We start from the raw sequence: 24,653 nt of genomic DNA, 5'->3' as shown, positions 1-24,653 counted from the left end.
AAAACACTTGTAGTGAGATTCATGAATGTCACATCAGCGGGGGGTTTTGGGAAAGAATCTGTTTTTACGTTCTCTCTGACAAAGGTACGTAATTTTCAATGCCACACAGTCATTGTACGTAGATCGGCTGGATTTTATGAATATTCGGATGAATATACTCCGAAATTGATTTTGTTAAGCACACTAACACCTAAATGCCACAAGCAAGGCTAACACTGTACTTAACCTCGCTATTCTAGAACGTTTAGAACAGTGTTTCATAAAGTGTACAAATGTTTTTTGTGCAGTGTTTTATTTAATTGATTCATTTCAATTTCATGTGGCAAACTTCATAATCAACTGCACAAGAAAAATTTAGTCTAATAGAATATTCAGGACAAAACGTTCATTGACATTGTCCTTCGTCACATGACACTATTCTTCATCGATGATTCATGGTATTGGCATACCAGGTCTATAAAAAGAGGGAAAAAAAGATTGTTTAAGAATTGCACTTCAAAAGTTTCTTTTTTCCCACTGAATATCCAATCCACATGAATTGTGACGGTGTACTGTGTTTCAGTTCTAGGGACCAAATGTCTTTTTCCCGAATTCATTGCTGTACAGCTCTCTCTCTCTCTCTATATATATATATACAGGCTGCTGGAGGACTTACCTTGGTTCAAATGTGAAATATCTAATTCTCTTAATCGTTTATTCTTACTTAAATTCCCGCCATAGTTATAGTCTTTGTTAATCGAAAAATCATCTTATACATCGCACTATATAGTTTCTTACCCATATACAACACAGTTTGGCCACGGCATGGTCATAAGATCTGGTTCGACTTCCCATTTTCCCTCAGGTGTACATTTATAATTCTCAGCTTGAAGGTACTCCACATCATAGCCGTCGTTGCATTGAACATGACAGTTCAGGGATGCCGTTACATCTTTCTGACAGACGAGTTTGCCATTCGTTGGTGATGCGTATTTGTGACACTTCACGTCTACGGAATATTAATCGAAAATACGTTACAAGTAGCTTTTTGACTATATATGTATAGTTTTGTTAATAAAACATCCACAAATTATTGATCACTGTTATAATAAAGCTGAATTTGTTCAACGGAACGGGATGAAAATGGATTTTTTAAATTGTTGGCGTCCTTTAGTTATTAGTTGTTTTGAGAACTAAAAGCTTGACTAGGGAATAGGTTACTAGATGAGTTGATTTTTTGTTGTTTTTAATCCGGCACTGTTTGAAATACAATCTGAAGTCCAGAGTATGAAAAATATTCCAGATATGTAGAAAAGAATACTTGTGTGGATAATTTGTTTTTTCAAATTGAGTTGCATCGACTGAAATTTATTGACGGCGAAACATGAAAATCGAATCTTAGATCATTTCACACGCTAGAAAAATTAAATGTGTTTTTTATTATTTTTCATACCAAAGGCAAAGATTGCAATTTCGTCGCACAAATCAGTAAATCCTCATAGATATATTGATTCAGCTGCATGCCGCTTATTTTTGCTATTCTCTCTTGAACTGCTTGTGCCTGGTATCTACCTGTGGCCTTGTGCATACGTCAAGCTGAGCAAATTTCATAATTGATAATATAACCATTATGTATGGGGGACATAACAAATTCTTAGAGGGAAGTCTCGTATATGATGAAAGTTTTTTCATTTTAGAAAAAAAGAGATGATATTTCAGGAACACGCACTTAGAGGAGCAATGAAAAGAATGCTGTTAGACCTGTTATCCTTTGGACAACTTATGTAGGTTTCGGTCAAGGTGAGACACGCGATCTTACAGCATGAATGAAGATGTCGCGATTGATAAATGTGTAGCGATGTGTATTCATTTTAACTCGTTCAAAAATGAATTCTCTAATCCTCATCTGGTGATACAAGTTAGCATTATAAATGAAAATACCCAAGCCAAGCACACCCAATGCCAAATTAACGTCAACGTTCAATACACGCAAAAAAACTCAATGTCACGAGTTTTTATCAAATGCGTTTCGCCTTAAAAGATAGAAATGAAGGTCGTATTATGTTTTCTGAACGACACAGCGCAAAAACACGTGATATTATAATCTTATAGTATAGCGCGCAATATGAAAAAAATACGCTCTACTGAATCATGATATTTACATGTGATTTTCAGTTAGTCAGTCTTATAAATGCGACATAATTCGAGCTTACCTGTATAATTCATAGCGAAGCTCGATGAAATAGCCAAAGCGAGAAACAAAAACACTCGATTCATGATGAAAAAAAGATTGTTCTTTCGGGAAGAAAGTCGTTGTCGTTTTCAAAAATCCTGAGATGTTTACTCAGTTGTCTTCGAAAGCAAATGCTATTCTTTGTATCAATTTACATTATTTTATGTCACTGATTACCGGCTCAACAGATTTTAATACAAACAATTAACCTGATTAGCTTTGACATACCTTATCGTATTTAACGAAATGTGAGTTTATTTTGACTTTATGAGCGTTGCATGGTATATGGTAAGGTGAACGTTGCATGGTATATGAGGTAATTTTGCCTTCTTTTGGACCCTACATGACATTTCACAATTTCAATGATGATTTCTAAACATGAAAAAATCAATGTCTGTTGTGATATAATATAGCCTTAAGCGTGAATTTGAAGCCAATAAACCGACTACCCGAGGTATTTAAAATATTTCTCACTTTCGCACTCACCCTCATTCAATGAAGAAGCTCTGGTAACACCTTTGCCAAACCCTCATTCCGCGCGTGGATGTTGCGTGGGTTCGTGTTTTAACTCCCGTTTCATGGTCTAGTTTCATGGAAGTGCATGTGCACCTCACTTTATCTTTCCGGATACAGGTCTGTGCACAGGCTACTCACCCGATGCACCAAATTGTTGTGTTTATTGTTTACAAAAGCTGCGTGAATTTTAGTAAAACTTTCGGAGCATAAAATACTGTTCAGAAATTCAACCCTAAATAATTTTTCCTGTTGCAAAATATAGCAGGAAACTTCCTTGTCAGTGTGACCATAAATGCAAGTCTTTTACCTAAAACTACTCAAATTTATTTAAAATGCCCCTTTCTGGTATAAATTTGGTCTACTAAAAAAAGGGGCGGTGTCTTGGTGCATGCGACCGAATCTGGTAATAAAAAATTACCAGATGTGACCACACTGCTCCTTGAATATGTTATCAGCTTTTGCATGTGTCCATGCGCTTTGAGTTCAAGACGCATGCGTACCACCTGTTCACACGATCCAATTTTGTTGGATCCAATTCACTTTTGATGGATTTTTTATAGTCTGTTGTCTTGTAATGTATATCAGCAGCAAATCCACTGAAGCCAATGTACTACTACGACTATATTTCATACGTCAGAAGTGAATTGGATCCAACAAAATTGGATCGTGTGAACAGACCTTAATGGATGAAGGATTCGCACTAGCGACGTTTTTTCAGAAAAATACGTTCTTCACGTCATTTCTTCAACTTTGTCTCTGCTTATCTTCCCGAATTCCACTTCTCAACCCGCGCCTGCCCAACTACCGCCCGTCTGCCCGCTACTTATTACTCGTGCTCTAGGAGGGCACGAGTCTAGGTTTCGTCGTGTGTCGGTCGCGTTTTGGACCTCGATGACCCAGAATGCATTGCGCACTTGACCCAGTAATGTATGACGAAATGTAATTATTCGACAATACAAGCCACTTTTACAAACAATACGGCAAAATATATTGCACAGAAGACATTACTACGGTGCGCGATGTATATTACGAGATATAATTATCCGACAATACAAACCACATTTTACAAACAATACGAAGGATGCAAAATATATATGCACAGAAGACATTACTACGGTGCAACATTTAATGCATATTCCATGGTGCGATGTATATTTTTAAATTCCTATATGAAAGCAAGATACATGATCGATGTTTTCGCAGTTTTAGACCTACAAATGCTTATAAATCACACTTATTAATACCTAAATGTTTGAACCGTCGACTGACATTACGAACAATGCGAATCAATACTATTACAACTAGATTTTTGAAAGCTTTCGTCGGAACTAAAACACTGCAGTCTGCAGTCAATATATAATAGAAGCATTGACACATTAATATGTCACGCCGTGCGGATTGTTTATAGGCTACCTATAATCGGCATTTGTGAATTGTGATAATAATGTAAATGTATTATTTTATACTTGTGTGATACATTTTTGTCGTGTAAGTTCTCCCAGGCCTAGGGTAACCATAAAAGCTATTCCCACAACACGCCATGATTGTGTCCCTCAAGTAATGCTATTAAATCCCTAAAACACAATCCCTAGAGCACGAGTGTACGCCTAAGCCGGCGTCTTGTTAAGTCTTATTTTAGTACTTTTGACACAAAGGCCTCCGTGCGGGCAATATCGCTGCGGACATTTGTTGCAGGATAAGTGTTTCAATAATAAAAATATGTATTTTGAACGTGAACTACAGAACAATATACTATTGGCGAAATGGTAAAGATTTTTCAATATATATTAATATAAATTTGGTCAAAATATGCACAAAGCTACCACTACGCTATAAATGAAATTATATTTTTCTTATTTTTTTTTACTCAAAAACCTAAATATTACTTTTCAAACATTCACCTTTAGCATCAGCCTCCTAGATGAAATATCTAAGCGAACAAAATTGCAAAATTTTATTTTATTTCCTTCCATCATGTTTTAAACACGAGTTAGATTGTGTATTCATAGTTTTGAGGAAAGAAATGTTTTGTTCAGTTTATTTCTATCTGAAGCATAGCGGACCAGCCTCGAAGCCAAACTCCGCGTTTTCGGTCCAATCCCTTGGCGCGAAGTCGACAATTGGTAGCTGGTTGAGTTTGTCCGTCTCGATCTCGAATACTGTTTTATCGTCGCCTTTTTCCTATTGAAGAGATAAGGAAGAAGGTTTAGCCAGAACCAAAGTGATGGAGTTAGTCGGGAACTCTCGAAGACATGAAGTACTAGACCAGACAAACAAGGGTTAGCAGAATACCCCGTCAACCAGACACTTAAAACAGTTGTAGTTTGATACGTCAAGTTGCATGTTTCTTGCAACAATTCAGCAAAACCTACAACAAAAGTTTCGACTTCAACAAAAGTTTTAACGACAACAATCATACCTTACAGCCATCTCGAATTATCTTTAATTTGCTCTTATTTGATTCAAATGAAAATTCTTGTTCGTTGTCTCCTTGCAAGATCATAGATTTATCATAATTGTTATTGCTCTCGTCGAACCAAGCAATGAAGTTCTTACACGACACGGTGAAGTTCTGTTTGCCACTCTCGCTCAAAAGACGCAAGAATGTAAGTTGAACTTTGCCAACATCGTTGTACGAGATCTAAAAATTCAACATAGCCTTCAGCTAACTTTTGAAATGTTGGACTTATCTTTATCCCACATTGAAATAGCCATTGTGTACCGTGGTGATGTGTTACAGAAATCTAACGAGTTGGACATATTGAACTGATAATAAGTAGTTTGGTGCCAAGTGTCAAGCTTCTGTGCTTTATTGGAGTGCTTGAGAACACAATGGCCGGAGAAGATGCACTTTCTTCACATGTATCCGAGGTATGATTATGTAAAAGACAATTTCTTAATAGAAAAAAAGTGCGCCAGGCCATCACAATTTGTTCACGTGAATACTTACAGCCTTGCCGCCGTTAAGTTCGCTGAAGTAAACATCTTCTGTTGAATCTCTGGTCCACGTCTTTTTGTCAACCTGTATGCGAATAATCATTTAGATAGGTTCACTGTTCCGATTCATATTGCCCTTTATTATTCGTTTTAACAATAGTCTTTCAGTATCGAGGAATGAAAGAAGAAAGATTTAACTGTAATAGAAAATACACATTGCAGAGAAGATGAGATGACGTTAAGTATGAGGGTAATGAGAGTCAGTCGGAGACAATTTGAAATGAAGTGATTTGAAGGTGATAGGTGGTGGTATACGTTGCAGAGAAGACGATGTCAAGATAGTGTGCATGGAGATGAATGATGAAGAAATGGTGAAGAATCCGGAGATAATATGGAATGAAGAGATTGGACGATGATGCGAGGTGGTATATATTGCAGAAAAATTGTGGTAAATATTGACGATGAGTATGAAAAAAAGATATGCAATAAAGCTGCCAGAGTGGTGTGAATGTGAAAACACAAGCCTGTTCACCTTTTTACTGTCTTTATCGGGGTACACGCAGGTTTCTCCTTCAGCCTCGAAGTTACAATATACTTCAATGGCGTCATCTGGACATCCTTGGTTAGGATCAATCCAATACATGCCTGAAACACGAGGAAACGAAAATTAATTTTGGATTCCGTCATTAGAAGGTAAAAATGAGTTAACTAAGGGTCAACGACACTTCAGTAATAGAAGAACCTTATGTCCATATTGAACAGTTCTTATCTGTTCTTCCAAGAAGACCTGGGGAATTGTATACTAAAGAGCAAAAATCGTACCATCGTTGTTGCCCTTATTGCATAGATAGAGATCTTTGCAGCTGCGTGCTGGGTTGGCTTGTGTTCCACTTGGTCGTCGGATTTCTTCAATTTCTTTCTTGATCGATTCGATAGACGCGGCCATCTCTTCGGCTCCAGCAAAGAATGCATTGTTCGAATCATCGACAGCTCTCTTTCCACGGCCTTTGTATGTGCCTGTTTCTGGTTGGTAGCCTACACCGCTTTGTGGAGAATAACCAGCCTAATAAAATAAAATGAATATACAAAAACCATTCCAAAAAATTCATTTCTGTAGTGCAGAGGTATTTCCTTGATCAACTAAAAAAGGAATCAATGGATATTAAGGGATCAAAGACTTACTGTTCCCGGAGGTCCTGGAGGTCCTGGTGGTCCCTGAGATGAAGAGAGGAAAAAGAAAATTTAGTGGATTGTAATGGTGGTGTATATAGTAAATCTATCATCTTTTACAAGATCCTGTTATTGTGTTCAACGCTATAACAGTGCAACAAGTACATACCGGTGGTCCTAGATCGCCCTGTAGGTAAAAAACAAGAAGAAGAGTTAAGATACTGATGGACATTATTCACAAAGACAGACGTCATTTAGCTTCCCATTGTTAAATCCGTTGATAATACGTATTTCAACTCAAGCAATAATTCCATCCCTAAGTCTATCCCTTGTAATGTGCTGGCTTTTCATACTTAGCTAAAAGATATCAATAAGACATGAAAGTAATTGACACTTACACCTGGTCCCATTGGGCCCTGAAAATTAAAAAGAGAGAAATAAAATTAGTTTTATCTCAAATATATGCGATGGGACAAATGTGAAACTTTCATGGATATATATTTTAAGTATACATACCGATTCACCTTTAGGTCCCTAAACAATGAAAGAAAAGATATATTAGAAATGAGAAGAACTAATTAAATAAATGTAATTTATTAGAAAAAGATGCTTGGTTCCTTTAGTGGATTGAATTAGGTGGTATAGGGTTTTTGTCCAACAGGTAGCAAAGACAAAAAACGCAAAGAGGTATCGTTTGGATATAGTCGCTATAACGATGAAACATCGGCCACAGCTAAAAACGTAGTGAAAAATCAGGAGTAACTTACAGTTGGTCCAGTAGCACCCTAAAACAACAAAAAAATCGTGTCAGAAAAATTCATAAAGAGCTAATAACTCAAGTAAAAATCCACAAATTTGTTTTTATTAATCCACAGAATGACTTCTGCAGTAACAAAAGGAATTGGCTGAGTTTGGTAAAAAAATTTTTAAGCTGCACTCTTTTCAGTTATACCGGGTATACATCTGATTCATACTTCATGGTATAAAGAGCTGTCACAATTGACGACTGCCGATAATATGGATCTCAAAAATATCAGTTTACTTACCGGAGGTCCAGGTGGACCTGGAGGTCCAGAGGGGCCTCGGTTACCGTTTGGTCCCTATAAAAAAAATGTTTTTACACTTCCGTGAAGTAATATATGGCATTTACTGATTTGTCTTTATAAGTACAAAGGTTATATCGCACTTATATCGACGTTATGCATGTGGGAACAAAACAAAATTCTTGTACAATGGCTCGGTCACTTTTCAATCTCATATGCAGAGTTATTTCACTAACTGGCCAGTTTCATGCAAATTGAAACAACTCGACTTGTCTTGCCCTATACGGCGATCGTACACACGCGCACAAATCCTATTGGAGGTGACAATTCCATAATATTAATGATTCATTTGTCTACTTACGACATCACCCTTTGGTCCAAATGGTCCTGGGGATCCTCGTTCACCCTCGTCACCTTTTTCTCCTGCAGGTCCCTGTGGGCCTGGTGGTCCGAAGAAACCTGAATCTCCCTATTTTTAAAGTAGAAGAAATTCGTTAGTAGTCACAATATTTCCTTCGCCCAGACGATATTTCTCCATTTTTGCTTTTTTTTTCTAAGATCTAATCTCTTCCACTCATCCTTTCCTTGTCTCGCGGTAACACACTATGACGAAATTGGTAAAGTCCTGCTTAATTTAACAGGAGGGGTTATGACGTTACCTTTGCACCATCACGACCAGCAGCACCAGCTGGGCCAGGTTCACCAGTAGCACCCTAAATATTAAAAGTATTTTATGATCTTCGAAATAAACAATAATTACGAATATATCCGGCGTTACGCCCGTACTTACCACAGGTCCGCGAGCTCCGGGTTGACCTGCGGTTCCAGGACGACCTTGTGCACCCTTGGAATAAAAAAATATATTTATGAGTGCAATAGTTTGCAATGGATACCGATGATCCGGGGGAATGTTTTACATTACCGTTTGTCCCCGTTGGCCTCGTTCTCCTTGGGCTCCCTGTGGACCTGGTGGACCCTGAACATGAAACATGATCAAAATAAGCTTTAATAAATGACCTCGCCTATTCGACAAATGGGAACAAGAGAGAACTTATAAATACATGATGAAGCCTATTCTACCCACCGCTGGTCCAGCGCGTCCATTTTCACCAGCAGGTCCTTGTCGTCCTTGATCACCCTAGAACATAGTTTATTTATTTACTCAGAAATCTACGCACGTGAAGGATTGGAGGCTTTAAAGTGTACAAAATGTATCAAATCTAAAAAGTGTATAAAATTGCTTGTGAAAGATTCGGTTGCGTGTGTTGCTGCACAAGATATTTATACCTTCTCTCCTGACAAGCCTTGTTCTCCAGCGCTGCCTTTGGGGCCTGGTCTACCCTATATAACACAATTTATAACCGTTGTAAAACACTTTCAACGTTTTCAACTCACGTATTTAAACAACACGTTTTAATAGCATGTGCAAACAACAGTGAGTCATCACATATGACAGTAACCAGTTGGATACTTACAGGGTTGCCTTGTGGGCCAGGTGGACCATCATCGCCAGGTTGCCCAGGTGGACCCTAAATTCACCAATCATCAGGTAAGATACGGAATGATGTCATAAAATATCCCCACTTCCCAGAACGTCAGGAAACTTACCACAGGCCCTTGTTCACCTTTCGATCCATCGCTTCCATCATTACCAGGCTCGCCCTAGAAATTTAGATTTATTTTACTTATAACCTAATGTGTGCGGTAAATCCTCGTATTTTGTCGACAGGATGTATTTGCAACATGTTTGCTTTGACATAGCATTGTAGGCTGCCGTATGAAGATTCTACCAGCAATTCGATATTTCGACTTCCTTGTACAAACCTTAGGTCCTACTGGGCCAGGTCCGCCAGGTGGTCCAAGAGGTCCAGGTGGACCCTAGATAATTTACAGGAGGATGAATAAATATTATTTCAACAAAAATACATCACATGAGGTGGGATTTAAACCGGTTAAAATTTTTGGAAAATAATATTCATGTACTCAGTACTCATGTAAAATTGTGTGCACTTTATATGAGGGGACTTAATTTTTTTTCTGTTTTACATGAACGACACATGGGAAAACCTTTTGTACAAGAAATATCTTTAACAGCCCGTCTAAAGTGTAGCCAGGCGTTGTGCATTGTATACGAAGGGGGGAAACAATTGAAATAATAATTTCAATAATAAAAATGCTCCTTACAGATTCACCCTTTGCACCAGGACTTCCCGGAGCGCCGACTCCACCGGATGCACCCTGAAAAATGGCAATGACATGTTAAAAACTAACGAAATTATTGTAAATGATTAACCTAACGATACAATATGGACAACGAGGACTTTATCATTTCGAAAGTTTACTCGTGGAAATATTACCTGCACACCAGCTTGTCCAGCTTCACCCTTACTACCAGGATTACCTGGGAGACCCTGAAATTAAATACAACAAAGTAAGTCATCCATCATTTCGTTCGTACGACACCTCCGTTGCGAGTCTTTGTTTCTTACAACAGGCGAGGTTCTAGATCCTGTAAATCAGGCTATGTATACAGGTATGTCGACAATGGAACAGGATTTTAAAACAGGATGTCGCTCACCTGAGAACCTTGGGGACCAACTGGTCCTTGATCACCCTTTTCTCCTCGATCGCCCTATATAATTAAAGAAGACGCTTTGTCAACTGTGTTTTATTCTGTTTTAAGGTCACAGGTTATTTGAGTCCCCGCGCGAAAGATAACAATGTTACTTGAAAGTAACCTGAAAATGTGACCTGAAAATACATTAATCACCTTTTGTCCAGTACGCCCAGATGGTCCCGGGGGTCCAGTTGCTCCTTGTTCACCCTAAACACGTTTAATAAGAAATTTGCAAACGGGGATCCATAATATGACTTCCTACATTCACCCAGGATTTTTCTTACAATCTACGAATATACCTTATCACCGGCCATTCCTGGTTCTCCTCTTGCTCCGATTCCACCTTGTGGACCCTAAAATACCAAGATTTGTTGAAAGAAATATTGAACTATAGTTGCCAAGATGACGAACATTATGATGTATCTTTGGATTCCATTGTAAATTTACCAGCTTATTCCAGTAGGCTAGATTTACATTTAAAAGATTTTACTCGCCTGTCTTCCAGGATCGCCACGATCACCTTTTGGTCCGGCTTGACCTGGTGCCCCCTGAAGAAATGAAAGAAAATGGTGAACATGTCCGAGTTAGATGCGATAATATAAATTTAACTCTAAATACTTAGTGTTTCCTTACCGGCATGCCAGTATTTCCGGTAGGTCCTTGTAAACCTCGTGGGCCATCAGCACCTTTCTCTCCTCTTGGTCCAGTCTGTCCCTGTTGACCACGTTCACCTGGAGGTCCCTAGATTATTTACACAACATGCTTAGACGACGTCCACAAGCCACATTTTTTCGCTTTTTACCTGGTTTTTTAATAATTTCGCATGACACATTTTTCCATCAATCGCCTTGCTCTTATAACTAGTCTGCTGAAACAAGGTCTGTAAAATATACTTACGGGTGGTCCCATTTGTCCCTGTGATCCTTGAGGTCCTGGGGGTCCTTGTGATCCCTAAATTGTGCAATTACAATTTTGTACAATTCAAACCTCCAACGGAAATAACATAAATTCTTTTCTAAAGAAGGACTTTAAGTTTCTTAGAAATACTTACTGGGGCGCCTGGATCGCCTGGTTTTCCAGATTCACCTGAGTTGCCTTGGTTACCCTTTTCGCCTTCCTGTCCAGGGGGACCTGTGGGTCCTTGTGGTCCAGCTTGACCCTGAGGGGCAAAAAATACTTCAGAGTTGGCCGTAACATCAGCCTATTTAGCCTGACTGATATACGATTTCTACAATAACATATTGTGGACTTCTTTACGCAGTGGTGTATTTCTACGCCTTAGTTTCTCAATCTTGCCATTTACGAAAAGGAACCATAACAATTGTATACGTCTCGCAAAATGTTTTTCCAATTGACAATAAAACAAGAGGTTTTGATGAAGCGCGATATCGCTATTTTTTACTATCATAATAACTACGTGGGCTATATTCCGTCATCTATTTCAACGGTCTGTATCTTACATTAATGATTACCGTTCCCTTTACTTACAGGTACGCCTGGTTTTCCATCAGCTCCAGGATCACCTTGTTCACCTTCGGGTCCCTGGCAATTGTGATAACATCACTCGTAAGTAAATAGTTTTTAGGTTGAAAGTTACAAATCTCATGTACTTAATTAAGTATTTGATGAACTGGAATCATTCAAGGTTCAAAGCTTTCTCTGAATATTATGATTTTTCAAAAACTACTTTCGTGCTTTCATCGTGAAATAAAAAAGCAGTACCATCTCACAAACTTACTGTATCTCCTTTCTCGCCACTTGGACCGGTGGCTCCCTGTGGACCTGGACGTCCCTATAAAATATAAGATGAAGTACATCATCAAGTCTGTGGGTGTATGGCTTCACCTTCGTTATTAGAGTTCCAGTTTAGAAATTAACTTTTCTGAAAAGTATACCAGACTCTATAGAGGATTTGATAATAAACACTAAATAATGTAGAATCTTACAACTTTGAAACTTTTGTAAACAGCACAAAATTTTAGCTTAATAGCTATTCAGTGTACGTAATAAACCATTAATATAAGGGATATCTACATGGGATTTATACAATTACACTAGAACTATATAACTACTAAATCTTCTATTAAGATGGGGCTTTAATTGGATTACTTACAGGTGAGCCTGCGCTTCCAGGTTGTCCTGCAGCCCCGGGGGCTCCTGGTGGTCCCTAAAAGAAATTAAATATGTTATCAACAATTACTTTAACACGTTATCAACCATCACTCAGACATTCACGACGTTTCTTGTGAAAGACTTGATATATGGTTACATACTGTTGGGCCTGTTACTCCAGCTGGTCCTTCATTTCCTTTTTCACCAGGCGCACCTGGTAATCCTCTAGAACCCTTGGGTCCTACAGCGCCAGGTGACCCCTACAACGAGGAAAAGTGATACACTTAGCAACGATATGCACTGCATGTACGTGATATTGGATGAAATTCATATACTCACAGCACTCCCAGCGGGTCCTTGTTCTCCAGTAGCTCCACGGTCACCCTACAATATTGGAAATAATAAATAGTGCCGCTAGAACGAATGCTGAATCACTGGTTCAATCATACCAGTATGCAGGCTTGCTGGTTATTTTATCTGTGTACGGTAAACAACAGCGTCTGAAGTACGTTTAAGTTTGAACTTGCAAAGTCCAATATCTAGTGTACCTTTGCTCCGGCGTTTCCCTTCTCTCCTGGCGCACCTGGTTGACCTGGTGCTCCCTAAAAGATAGAACGCAGTGAGTAAACAACGTACGCGATTTATGCTAATTATTTAGACACAGTATACTTACATTTCTTCCCTGTTGTCCGGGTTCACCTTGTGGTCCTTTCTCACCTTGAGGTCCCTATGTATCCAACAAGTCGTCATGTCAATATCGTAGTACATGAGGTAATAGGCTGCAAACAATTTTCTTACCCTTGGACCAGGAAGTCCACTTGGTCCTTGGTTACCAGGTTTTCCAGGGTTACCCTGAGGAAATACAAAACAAATTTGTATATCACTGTATTCAAAATATATGAATCTATGGCTTTTCATTTTCTGAAGGAGGGGTCTTAAGAAGATGTCTCCACTTTCCCTTTTTTCAATTTTTTTTTAAAAACTTTGTATGCCATCCATTGAGTGGGAAGCAATGCTAACGTCATCTATATCTGAGTACTTACGGGTTCACCACGAGGTCCAGGCAATCCAGCGGGTCCAGTTTTTCCTTGTGCTCCCTAAATTTATAAACAAATTGAAACTGTCTATCGGTGATGTCAGTTCTAAATGAAACTTTTAAACTCGTCAAGCTCAAATTTGTTAGGATTGACCTACCGGGCTTCCATCTGATCCAGGCAATCCTCGTGGACCTTGTGGTCCTGGTGCTCCCTATACATACCAAAATGTACATAGTTAGCCATTATTTGGATGCAAAGCACACTAAAATACCGCTACTCACAGGTGCTCCACGTTCTCCTGGTGCTCCTGTTTGTCCGGCTGATCCCTACATTGGTGAAGAAGCAAAATGGATGAGTGAAATATGGTTTCACAAAGTAATAACAGTTACAGTATTTTTCCAAGCAGTTGGGATGTTGTCGAGCTCCTCCGCAGGAATGGATCATGCTATTCCAGGGCGCCATTCCGATCAGAAAACCATCAAATCCCTACCTTAGCACCAGATGATCCTGGAGATCCAGGGGCTCCTCGTTCTCCTGCGGGACCCTAATCAATGAAGGACGATAGTAAATTATTCATAAATATTCTACAATGGTATAGCTACGTGGAATTGACTGTAAAACATGAAGTACATACTCGTCGTCCTCTTGCACCGGGCTGTCCAGCTGGACCACTGCTTCCCTAGAAAACGAGGGCTAAATATCACGTCCAGTCCGATAACCTTACCAGTAATGGCTAACCATTAGTGTATATAGCAGGTTAGAGCATTTTTTTAAAAGCCATTCCATTCTTACCCTTGAACCCTTCTCGCCCCGTCTTCCGGGATAACCTCGTGCTCCATTTGAACCCTAGGAATAAGATGGGATTTTGATCTTAAGTGGTATTGAAAACAAAATGCATCGTAAGCTCAGACCGCACCGGATTAAAGAGATTGTTTAGAATTGACATGGCAACCTAATATTTTTCCAGGGCGTATTCTTCCGACACACCTACCTTTAGTCCAGGTGGTCCGGTATAACCAGGCAATCCCCTTTCACCACGATCACCCTTTGAGATGAAAAATTCACGGAATTTCAGGAATACACACTTTATCGGTGAAGGTTGAGGGCTTGGCACTGCTTGAATACGATCCAGACAAAGGATCATAATTTTTAATTATACCACGTTTTCACCAAACCTTACTCTAGTGCAATGTGATGATAAACAGGTGTACTTAGATTAGCAACTTGCTCATCAACGAATAAGCAAAAACGAGGCGTCAGACTCGTTTTAATTCGTTACTACAATCGCATACAATTAATGCTGGTGTAAATCGTCTTTTACCTTTGATCCAGGAGAACCTGGTGGGCCCGGTGGTCCAGAAACACCTTGAATACCCTAAACAAAATTGTTTATTTTAATATTATAGGAAAACAATGGTTATTCAGATGATAACTTGAGTGGTTGTTTAGCGGTGGCTAACCTTCTTTCCTTCAGCACCATCTGGGCCAGGCATTCCTGGGTTTCCTGCTGCTCCCTACAGAATTAACAATATCATTGACTAATTATTTAAATTGCCCATTTCACGAGTTATTAATGCATTTATTCATGTCTAGTACTTTACCTGATCACCCTTTGCACCTTGATCGCCTTTCTCTCCAGCAATACCTGGTTCACCCTAATAAACATAATATGTATGTGAATATCCCAGTAAACTTCTCTAATAAAAACGCATGTGAGTATCCCTAATGAACACAAAATGTATCAATATGTATGTTAATATCATGTTCAATAACATTATTTGCTTCATGATAAAAAGACAATAGTTCTCTTCTAGTGAGCACCAGGTACGCTTATGGATAAAACATATTTTTTCCTCAATTCTTTCATACGCTGTTTTTGTCGCAGATTTCGTACACGTGGCTACGCTGTTATCGATGATGCTATTTGCAATAATACCACTTGTGTGTGGTGAGTATATCATATATTATACCTAATTCTTCCTTCTTACCGGTTCTCCTTTGGTTCCTGGGGATCCTCGGGTTCCAGTTGCTCCCTAAATGAAAGTCATTGCACCGTCAATAATAGAATGGCTAAAATGCCCAAAGGATTGATAACTTATTAAGTCCGATCATCATTACCTTCACGCCACGTGGGCCAGGATAGCCAGAAGGACCTGCTTGACCAGGTGGACCCTAGAATTAAGAATTTGATAATTATAGCGTGGATCATTTTTTCACCTATCTATAACCACATATTTTGACCGTAACTTACTGTATCTCCTTTTGGACCGGCTGGACCTTCAGCTCCGGGAAGACCCTACAAATATTGCAATTAGAAAACATAAAAATGATCTTGTCTGAAATCACTCCGAAAATCTGTTTACGTTTTCGTATCAATTTTCCAAACTTTTTTTCCACTTACAGGGGAACCGTCCGTTCCTGGGAAGCCTGGCATACCCGGTTTGCCTTGTTCGCCCTTCAAAAAGGATTGAGAGGTTAGCAATACAATTATTACCATCATTATCATCTAATAGTCCTCCTTTTGCAGTACCTTATCTCCTGATGCCCCGGTTGATCCTTGAGGTCCCGGTGGTCCCTAGTGAATTAAACATCGAACAAGAGTTATATAGCTACAGTCGGAAATGTGGGTAGATATTGACAGCTATGGCCTGTACGAGTAAAAAAAATTTCAATGACATGCCAGGAAGGCTTTCCAACGAGGTTTACAAATGAAACCTTAGTAAGAACCTGGAAATGCTTGTCGTATACAATAAAACTACAATAGTTCCTTAGACTTACTGGAGGTCCTCGGATACCAGTGCTTCCAGGATTACCATTCACACCAGGATCACCCTACACAAGGATTTGGTTGGATTAGGAAAAAGTTTGCGCTGAGATTAAGATTATCAATAAATAGGTTAAGAAATGCTAAACATGGTCATACCTGTGGTCCACGTGGTCCTGCGCTTCCTCTCTCTCCGACTGGTCCCTATAGCAAAGTATAACCACATCTTTAATACTACCACCATATTACCAGGTAATTGCTGCCTAACAAATTATTTCTAAAGAACTCTAAATACCAGTCACATTAACTTATGATTTATGAATAATACTTACAGTCTGTCCACGAAGACCTGGGGGACCTCGCATTCCAGGTTCACCTGGGTTTCCCTGTTGAAAGAGATCGTTTTAAAATTTTAAACAAACGACTCTGCAAAATTACGCACTTATTCAAAAATGCTATCGATCGAAAATATTATTCAGGAGCATTTCCAAACAATGATATCATTCTATTCCAATTCTATTTATCCCACAATTTCGTGTGGCAACTAGCCTCCCCCAAAACAGATTTTACATACCCGTTCTCCCGGCGCTCCCCGTGGTCCTTGTTCTCCGTTGTCACCCTGTTTTAAAAGCACGTATTTAATTTCTAGTCTTTTGGCTAATATAATGCGCTGAATGAGTAGACAATTTTACCCGTTCGCCTTGTTCTCCCTTCTCTCCTGAGGCTCCCTGTGGTCCCATGTCACCCTAAGAAAAAAGTAAAAATGAAATGAAGAGTGACTGCAGCTACCGAGGATTGATAAATCAAGCATATCGTCCGTGGAGAATATAGTGACGGAGTAAGCAGTTCTCTTGCATGATATACTTCAGAGCAGCTGGACAGAAAACATCTTGGTCCTCAACCGTTATGACCTCTTCATCCTATGCCCAAGCCCTGTTTTTACGTTACGAAGCGACGGAGAGATGCAAGATTCCTTGTGTGCTTTAGTGAGACACATATAAATGGCTGTGTCGACAACATTTCTCGTTTTGTCTTTCCTCTTTCGTATCAAGTACGGCAAGAGGCTGACCTACAGACTCAAGCTTACTTTGTGTCCTTTTGGACCCGGCATTCCTTGCATTCCATCGTAACCTCGAACACCCTGTACAAAAGGGACACAGATATGAGAATTAGCATTGTCACGTTCATATAATAACACCCTAATAAATTTGGATGCTTTTGGTGGTGGAAATTTTCCTGGCCCTTAAAGACGTTGTCAAAGACTGCAAATGTAGGAATATGATTAGGATTAAATGGCTGGAACTTGGGTTGGACCGAAGATTAAGATTTACATTAGGATGTCACGTACCTTTGCTCCAGGGGGACCTTGGGGTCCAGGAGGGCCATCATTACCGCGCTTTCCCTAAAATAATAAATCACAAATAATTTACACAAAAGTAATGAATGTTCTTGGCTTTCTGTAAGCCAAGCAAGGCTTCAAATCTGCAGCATGATCCCAAACATTAAACTAATAGCTGAAAATGCGTCTTAACTCACCCTACGACTCGTTTAGGGTGAAAAGAATTTTCTCTCTATCATCTAACAATTTGAATTACATAAAAATTGCGAGAACTTACAGGGGGACCAGGTCTGCCAGATGGACCTCGGGGTCCGTTTGTTCCTGGTGGTCCCTAAAATAAAAGATAATATTGACTGGTTAAATATATATTATTGTTCATTTCAAAATTGACGTTTCATTTTTACCATTTCTCCATTTGCACCTGGTGGGCCAGGTGGGCCAGGGGGTCCTGAATAACCCTAAGAGAAATAAGAGAGAGTTATTGAAATGATGAAAGAGGTTAGCAGAAGAATGATGGCAGTCGTGACAGGATGATGGTAATATTTATATTGTTAAGACGCTAATGGTGGTGATGTATCCTGATACCTAGACGTTACATTGGAAAAAAGCTATATTATAAAGATCAGTTGTGAGGTTTTCTTAGCTGATCTCTATATAGTAGCGAAATGCAACGTTAGGTTTTCCAATAAGTGTCTGGATAAAGAACTGGTGGTGATAAAAAAATCACCTCATAGTTCCCTTACCTGAGAACCAGGTTTACCAGGTCTACCGGGGGGCCCTCTTGGGCCTGGACCAGATGGTAGGTTACTGAAAATATCCCTGATTGATGATGGTGATGGTCCTTTTCCATCGCCGCCAGATCCACGCCATGCACCAGCTAGTCTACCCATGTCCTGTGAAAATGATGTTAAGATAAGTCTAGGGTGCTTTGTACATGTGAAACATTTCTTCATTGAGAGGTTTACTTACAATGTCAATGCTTGGGCCTGGGGCACCTGGTGGGCCAGGTTCACCTGCAGGGCCATCTCGACCTGGGTTACCCTGTAAACAAACAAACGTATATAAAACAAGATGAAGAGAGGACGCTTTGATGCGTTACCATGATAGAATAAAAAAGCGATCAGACATCACACCAGTTTGTGTGCGCTCAACCAAATTTGCGAAAGTGAGACATCACAAGAATGCTAGTTTTATTCTTGCCACAGGTCAATCAAGATTGACGCTATGCATATATATATAGGTAAGAAGTTCTACATTCTCAAAAAGTTCAAAATAGCTTAATTTAGCCGGTATAGGGCAACGTCAGACGATAGAAAGAAAATTTATCAGGAAAATTTTCCCAGATTACATAACGTTTTCAAACCTTTATCTGCCGGCTTCTATCACTGAATACAACAGTGGTGTTCAGTCCTTAGAAAACATTGCATCCTACACAGTTTTGGGTCTGTTTTTTACATAGAATAAAAACGAATCCGGCACAACAATATAACAGCTAACATTACCCAACATGGTGTTCAAACAGGCCAAGAACTACCTTCAATTTTATTGTATAGAATAAATTTTTTGCATTATTACCGGTGAACCAGGAGGTCCAGGTGGGCCTTGTGTTCCCCCTGCTCCAGATTTTCCTGGCGCACCCTGAAGAAAGACACAATATCAAGTTATGATCGTCATTTCAAGGAGCTTAAAAACGATTTCACAGTCTCATTTTACTTACACGTGCTCCCGGGGATCCCGGAGAACCTTTATCACCTCTGATCTGAAATATTGCATTGAAACACGGAATTAATAAAAATCAAGGGTTTCAGAAAATTCATAGCATTCCGTTTGGAAGCGAACAGCAACCGTGATCGTACTTTTTCCCTTGCGGTCGTCTGCGGTTTCTATCGGTCGACCGCAACGCAGTGTTAGGTTATTTCTGGACAGTAATATATAGTGCTAATCAAACTGTTGATATGTAAACAAACACAAGGACAACGAAAAGACAACACATGGGTAATTGGTAAACACTTTAGTCATGGCTTAGATCAGTGGGCTAAAATATATCTCAGCGCGGTAAATTTATCATTTAAGCCCGCAAAATACACCGCAATGCCCGCAAAAAAATTTCCTTCAAAATCACAATAAGAAAGGAGGGAGGGTTTGTGTAAAAGGATAACTTATGCATTTTTAAAAATCCTTTGTCTCTCGTTTGTCATTGCTATTCCCCATATGAGGACGATCCTGTGCAAATAAGTTGTGGAAGCTCTGCATGGGGTTGACAAACACCTGTATGATAAATGTTTACGACAACGTTGAAGACTGAAAAGGCGACAACAACATATCCACGATCCTCGTCACAACAGACGAACAAGCGAACTTACATAATACGTATTTCCATCGAATACAACATATTCATCTGGGATAACGGTAACTGCTTGGACATCATCAGTTGCAACTTGAGGTGTAACCTCGACGGGCTCTGGTGCACGATCTTTCATTGTTACTTTGTTTTTGCAAGCCTGGACGTCGTTGCAGTATCCCACAGCTTTGCCAGGCTGTCCTGGAATGATTGTCACCTCCTCAACGGAGCCCTAAAAGAATATTTTTAGAAAAAAATAGTGGGCATGCTTTATTGTACAGAAAACCCAGGCATATTTGATATTTCATTCACTGGTCGAATGTGGCGTTCATGCATGCGTCAATTGTTGATTCAGAAAATGATTCAATGTTTTTTTTTCTATATTGATTGACTACATTTAGGTAGTTCATAATATTATCTATATACATCAACTCTATAATACGAATATATATCTCAATGGTTTTGTAGCTCTAGTTTAAAGTTTCTTTTCAATTTATTGCAAAAGACTAGAGCAATTATTCACTACCAATCTTGCCAAAAACAATATAATGCAAAAGATCTAGAAGGACCAAACGTCAACTTACCAGGAAGCTCGATGGTTTTGTAGCTCTAGTTTAAAGTTTCTTTTCAACTTATCGCAAAAGACTAGAGCTATTATTCACTATACCTATCTTGGCAAAAACAATATAATGCAAAAGATCTAGAAGGACCAAACGTCAACTTACCAGAAAGCTATCTCCGGTGAAACGTTGTCCCAGCAATGTCTGACCACCACTGATAACCTCATTAACTAATTCCTTGCGTGGTCCCCTGAGGTAGTTGACACTCTCACAATCTACCAAAATTTCAATCGAGGTTTCATCGACAGCAATGGCTATGGTATGCCACATTTCATCCTTGATGTATTCCTCAACGTTCAAGTCAATAACACCATTCTTGTGCTCAATCTTAAGCGGGTTAGCTTGAATGGCAAGTACGGGCGTACTATCTTCCGAGTACATGGTGAAAATATGACCCTTTGTGCCTGTTTTCATTTTCACTGTCATCACGATGGCGAAACTGGCTAAGTTTAAACCCTTAGGGAACAGTCGATTTGTGTCCATCATAAGTTTTGCATTCTCGTCAATCTCGTACGCGGCATCGTGGCAGAATTTGCTCACTTTTTTCACACCTTTGGTTTGATCACGAAGTCCTAGTTTCTCTACTAAGTCGGCTGAACCTAGAAAAATTTGTAAGACAATTATCGGCCTGGAAAACTTCAAAGCGTTTTTGCGGGAAGCCCAAGAGTATGTCCATGCATGGAGCGTGCTTACTATGCCTAAAGCTCGTTGTTCTTCATTAGGCGAATTTGCTTTCGCAGCGAGAACTTTAGTCTAAAACCACTTCCTACGTTTTATCAATTCTGGTTTGGTTTGGCTCATTTTGGAACACTTTGAGCGGATAGCAATTAACATATTGACGAATTATTACTTTACTGTTTCATTTAATAACGCCAGTATGTTGCAAAGCATTCTAGTGTTCAATAATGTCATGGAACGTCACAATATTCCACAGAACAGCCAGACTATATTATGTACAATATTTCGTCAAATTTTAGTTGAAGATGCAATGACAAAGTTTGAGGAAACATATGAAGGAAATATACTTTCATATTTTCTCATTTGAAAGAATTATTATTAAAATATTTCCATATCTTGCTTTCTTCTACAAATAGTTTCTCGAAAGGAAAAATGTTATAGCCAGACCGGGCTTACTTAGATATGCATGCGTTATGACAACCGTGATCACGCACTATTTTTTTCGATACAACTAATGATTATTGCTCCATAAACTATCTTTATATTTACTATAACTGAAAAGCTTTAAAAACCAATCAAAAGCTTTGGTCGACAACCAATCCTTTCGCATGCAAGGGTAATTCATTTTGTGATGTCACTATATTTTCAAATAGAATATTTCAAAAACTTATTTCAAAAAGTTCCTTTAAACCAGAATAGAAACCGTATAGAGCAGGGGGGTTCTACTGACAGACTAAAGCTTCCAAAATTTTCCTATTCAGGTTCCTGGGTGACCCCCTCAAACAAGGGAGCACCTTGTTCGGCCCATTTAATCCAAAAATTGCTCCACCATTCCTGGAGAAACTAAGTATTTATATTGCCATTTGACTTGTGTTTCGATCAAAAGAAATGGTACACCTCAAGGCTCCTCTAGGTACTCGCTGCAAATGTTGTAAAAAGCCAATTGATCAGCCGGATGTAGCAATACATTGTTACATTTCATCTATTAAACAATTAGACAACGAGTCCGAGTTGTCTATGAGCGAATAGTCAACGAAGGCGAAGCCTGAGTTGACTACCCGCTCATAGACAACGAAGGCAAGTTGTCTAATTGTTTTAGAATACACCCTGTACCTAGATATATACGGTCGCGCGAGCGAATTTTTTCCTAACATTCACCATCACGAATAGACAATGATTGAGTAGCCAAACCTATATAGCACATGAGTGTTGATATTTTAGTTACTATAAATATAATAGGTAATCTGATCTTCTTTAAAAAAAAATCGTGTAACCCCTTGTCCGTAGACTGGTCTGGCGCTATAATTCTCAAGTATATGTTTTCAAATAGATTTCCATTCCCTTACTAAAGTCCATTTCCCACTAATTGTTTGGTTTTTTGATAACCAGGAATAAGAGCCTTTTGCAATGACTTTTTCAAAATCCTTTTTAGTATCAATTCGCCGAATTTGTGCAAAAATTATAATCATCTGCCATATATTAACATATAGGAAAAGCCAAAATTGGGCAGACAAATCAGTGAAATCAAATATGTATAAACTAAATTGGTAAAATTCATTTAGTTCCAAGCTGCATGTTATGGTTCAAATTTACCTGCAACCAAAGCCTGAGTTAGCCACCCTAAATATGTTTTCTCCAAACATTTCATAAAATCCCGCAAAACCTTCAAGCTGTAATGCAGTGAGAAAACTTCGTACTACGTTTCAAAAACATATTACACATCGAATGAAAAAGAGCGTCTTTCTATTTTGAAGTAAACGTGTAATTATATCAATGTTTTTTATTTACACACTTTATACAAAACTAACAATCAGGCTGCATTTATAATGACTATATTTATGTTCCAATGTTTTCGTAAAAGAATTCGTATATTTTGATAGTGCAAACCATATTTATATAAACCATTTGTATAGACTTGTACACTTTATGGGCGGGCATTCGGGGCAGTGAATTCACATTGTTTGATTTATATACATTTGTTCATATATTTCGCGAAAAAAAAACTGAAACGCGAAATGACACCCTATATTTTGCCTCTAAGATTTAAATGATTCATGGTAATAGCTAAAAGAATTAGATTAAATCGACCTCTCACAGTTTGTGAATAAGTAATTCTCTGGTATGTGATTCATCAATAGGCATCACGCATACACGAAATACCATTTACTCTATAGATATCAAAATTTTCACATATAAAACATACAAGCTGAACATTTTGAGCTACACTTTTGTTGTTAACACTAAATAAATACATTGTACATTGATGTTGAAAGACAATGCGCTCTAGTATTACCTATATACACGAACACGGTTTTCTAAAGACCTAGATTTGCTTATTTTAAGCAAGCCTACAAATTTTGCTCTTTAATGTTCTTCAAAAATATCGGGCAAAACGCGCCTAAAATTGTTGCGCGAGAAGTACGCAGATGTGCAATAAACGCGCATACGCCTTATGCTATACATAACTGAATACATAGAGTAAAGAACAACAGACCCATTGTGTGAACCTTTGCTAGAACAACCTCAAATATCGCGCAAATGAACGCCTATAACAACACGCAAATACTAATACGACGAACGTCAGAATTCAAACATATTAGAATAATATGCGTCAATTTTGAAGTTCATAATCTATATTATATAAATATGTGTGTTTGCCTACCCTCTGGTAAATTCCGACTGAATGTACCGCCGATAAGGCACGCTGATAAGACCAGCACATGAAGCAACATTTTGACACCTAAAACGAGACGTTTGCGTTAGTATATTTGTCAAAAAAGAGAAGCTTTACGTCTGGAATGAAGACATATTTACCCGTGCGTTCTGTTGCTTCGGCTCTAGCACATACAAAGCGCAAGACTCACTATCAAAGAACGCTGTGCTGTGATCCTTCTTTCCGCTGGTCCAATTCACTGTAGCATTCAAGACTCCAAAATATTTGTAACACGATATTCTAGTTTTAAACTGCAGATGGGGTTTACACTGACGGCACGACAAGACCCTTTTGTCTGACCAAAGGCGCGCGCATACAAACAGCCATTTATTGGTATGAGATTATTAACAAATCACTTTATCGAAATTGCACAAGTAAGCTCTTTACGAACCACTTGTGTGATAATTGGTTTGGTTTATATAATCCCATATCTTTACAACAATATAAATTTTAACCTATGCGTGTGTTTATAAATTGATTTGATCGACACAAGAAGTTCCATATTTAAAATCGGAAACTATTGCTGGTGAAAGAAGTTTTTACTGTTTTATATA

General features: G+C 38.8%; 2 protein-coding genes across 2 annotated transcripts; both read right to left on the bottom strand.

Annotated features, from left to right (window-relative positions):
• Positions 1–260: 260 nt before the first annotated feature.
• Positions 261–2,361, bottom strand: LOC114530337 (sushi, von Willebrand factor type A, EGF and pentraxin domain-containing protein 1-like). The gene is made up of 3 exons (XM_028551947.1): positions 2,193–2,361; positions 778–988; positions 261–454 (listed from the first exon to the last, which is right to left on the bottom strand). The coding sequence occupies exons 1-3, from the start codon at positions 2,254–2,256 to the stop codon at positions 433–435; spliced, it is 297 nt and encodes a 98-aa protein (XP_028407748.1). The 5' UTR covers positions 2,257–2,361; the 3' UTR covers positions 261–432.
• A 2,193-nt stretch (positions 2,362–4,554) lies between these two features.
• On the bottom strand, positions 4,555–24,306 carry LOC114530252 (collagen alpha-1(I) chain-like). The gene is made up of 69 exons (XM_028551845.1): positions 24,201–24,306; positions 24,049–24,126; positions 20,814–21,307; positions 20,111–20,320; positions 19,465–19,506; positions 19,323–19,385; positions 18,717–18,788; positions 18,491–18,640; positions 18,152–18,205; positions 18,025–18,078; positions 17,757–17,810; positions 17,496–17,549; positions 17,101–17,154; positions 16,983–17,027; positions 16,741–16,794; positions 16,568–16,612; positions 16,423–16,476; positions 16,175–16,219; positions 16,046–16,099; positions 15,896–15,940; positions 15,763–15,816; positions 15,633–15,677; positions 15,246–15,299; positions 15,105–15,158; positions 14,966–15,019; positions 14,636–14,689; positions 14,437–14,490; positions 14,279–14,323; positions 14,135–14,188; positions 13,926–13,970; positions 13,802–13,855; positions 13,651–13,704; positions 13,406–13,459; positions 13,281–13,334; positions 13,156–13,209; positions 12,947–12,991; positions 12,769–12,867; positions 12,609–12,662; positions 12,234–12,287; positions 11,984–12,037; positions 11,547–11,654; positions 11,393–11,446; positions 11,129–11,236; positions 10,990–11,043; positions 10,795–10,848; positions 10,649–10,702; positions 10,457–10,510; positions 10,236–10,289; positions 10,063–10,116; positions 9,703–9,756; positions 9,487–9,540; positions 9,354–9,407; positions 9,166–9,219; positions 8,963–9,016; positions 8,801–8,854; positions 8,669–8,722; positions 8,538–8,591; positions 8,240–8,347; positions 7,882–7,935; positions 7,603–7,620; positions 7,352–7,369; positions 7,234–7,251; positions 7,005–7,022; positions 6,848–6,880; positions 6,488–6,728; positions 6,198–6,310; positions 5,679–5,750; positions 5,148–5,369; positions 4,555–4,909 (listed from the first exon to the last, which is right to left on the bottom strand). The coding sequence occupies exons 2-69, from the start codon at positions 24,116–24,118 to the stop codon at positions 4,772–4,774; spliced, it is 4,881 nt and encodes a 1,626-aa protein (XP_028407646.1). The 5' UTR covers positions 24,119–24,126; positions 24,201–24,306; the 3' UTR covers positions 4,555–4,771.
• Between the last annotated feature and the right edge of the window lie 347 nt (positions 24,307–24,653).

Source organism: Dendronephthya gigantea, unplaced genomic scaffold, assembly GCF_004324835.1.
Source record: "Dendronephthya gigantea isolate DGI-Jeju-01 unplaced genomic scaffold, DenGig_1.0 000061F, whole genome shotgun sequence".
Classification (NCBI taxonomy): Eukaryota; Metazoa; Cnidaria; class Anthozoa; order Malacalcyonacea; family Nephtheidae; genus Dendronephthya; species Dendronephthya gigantea.
The sequence above is the reverse complement of the archived record's forward strand: the minus strand, read 5'-3'. Positions and strand labels throughout refer to the sequence as shown.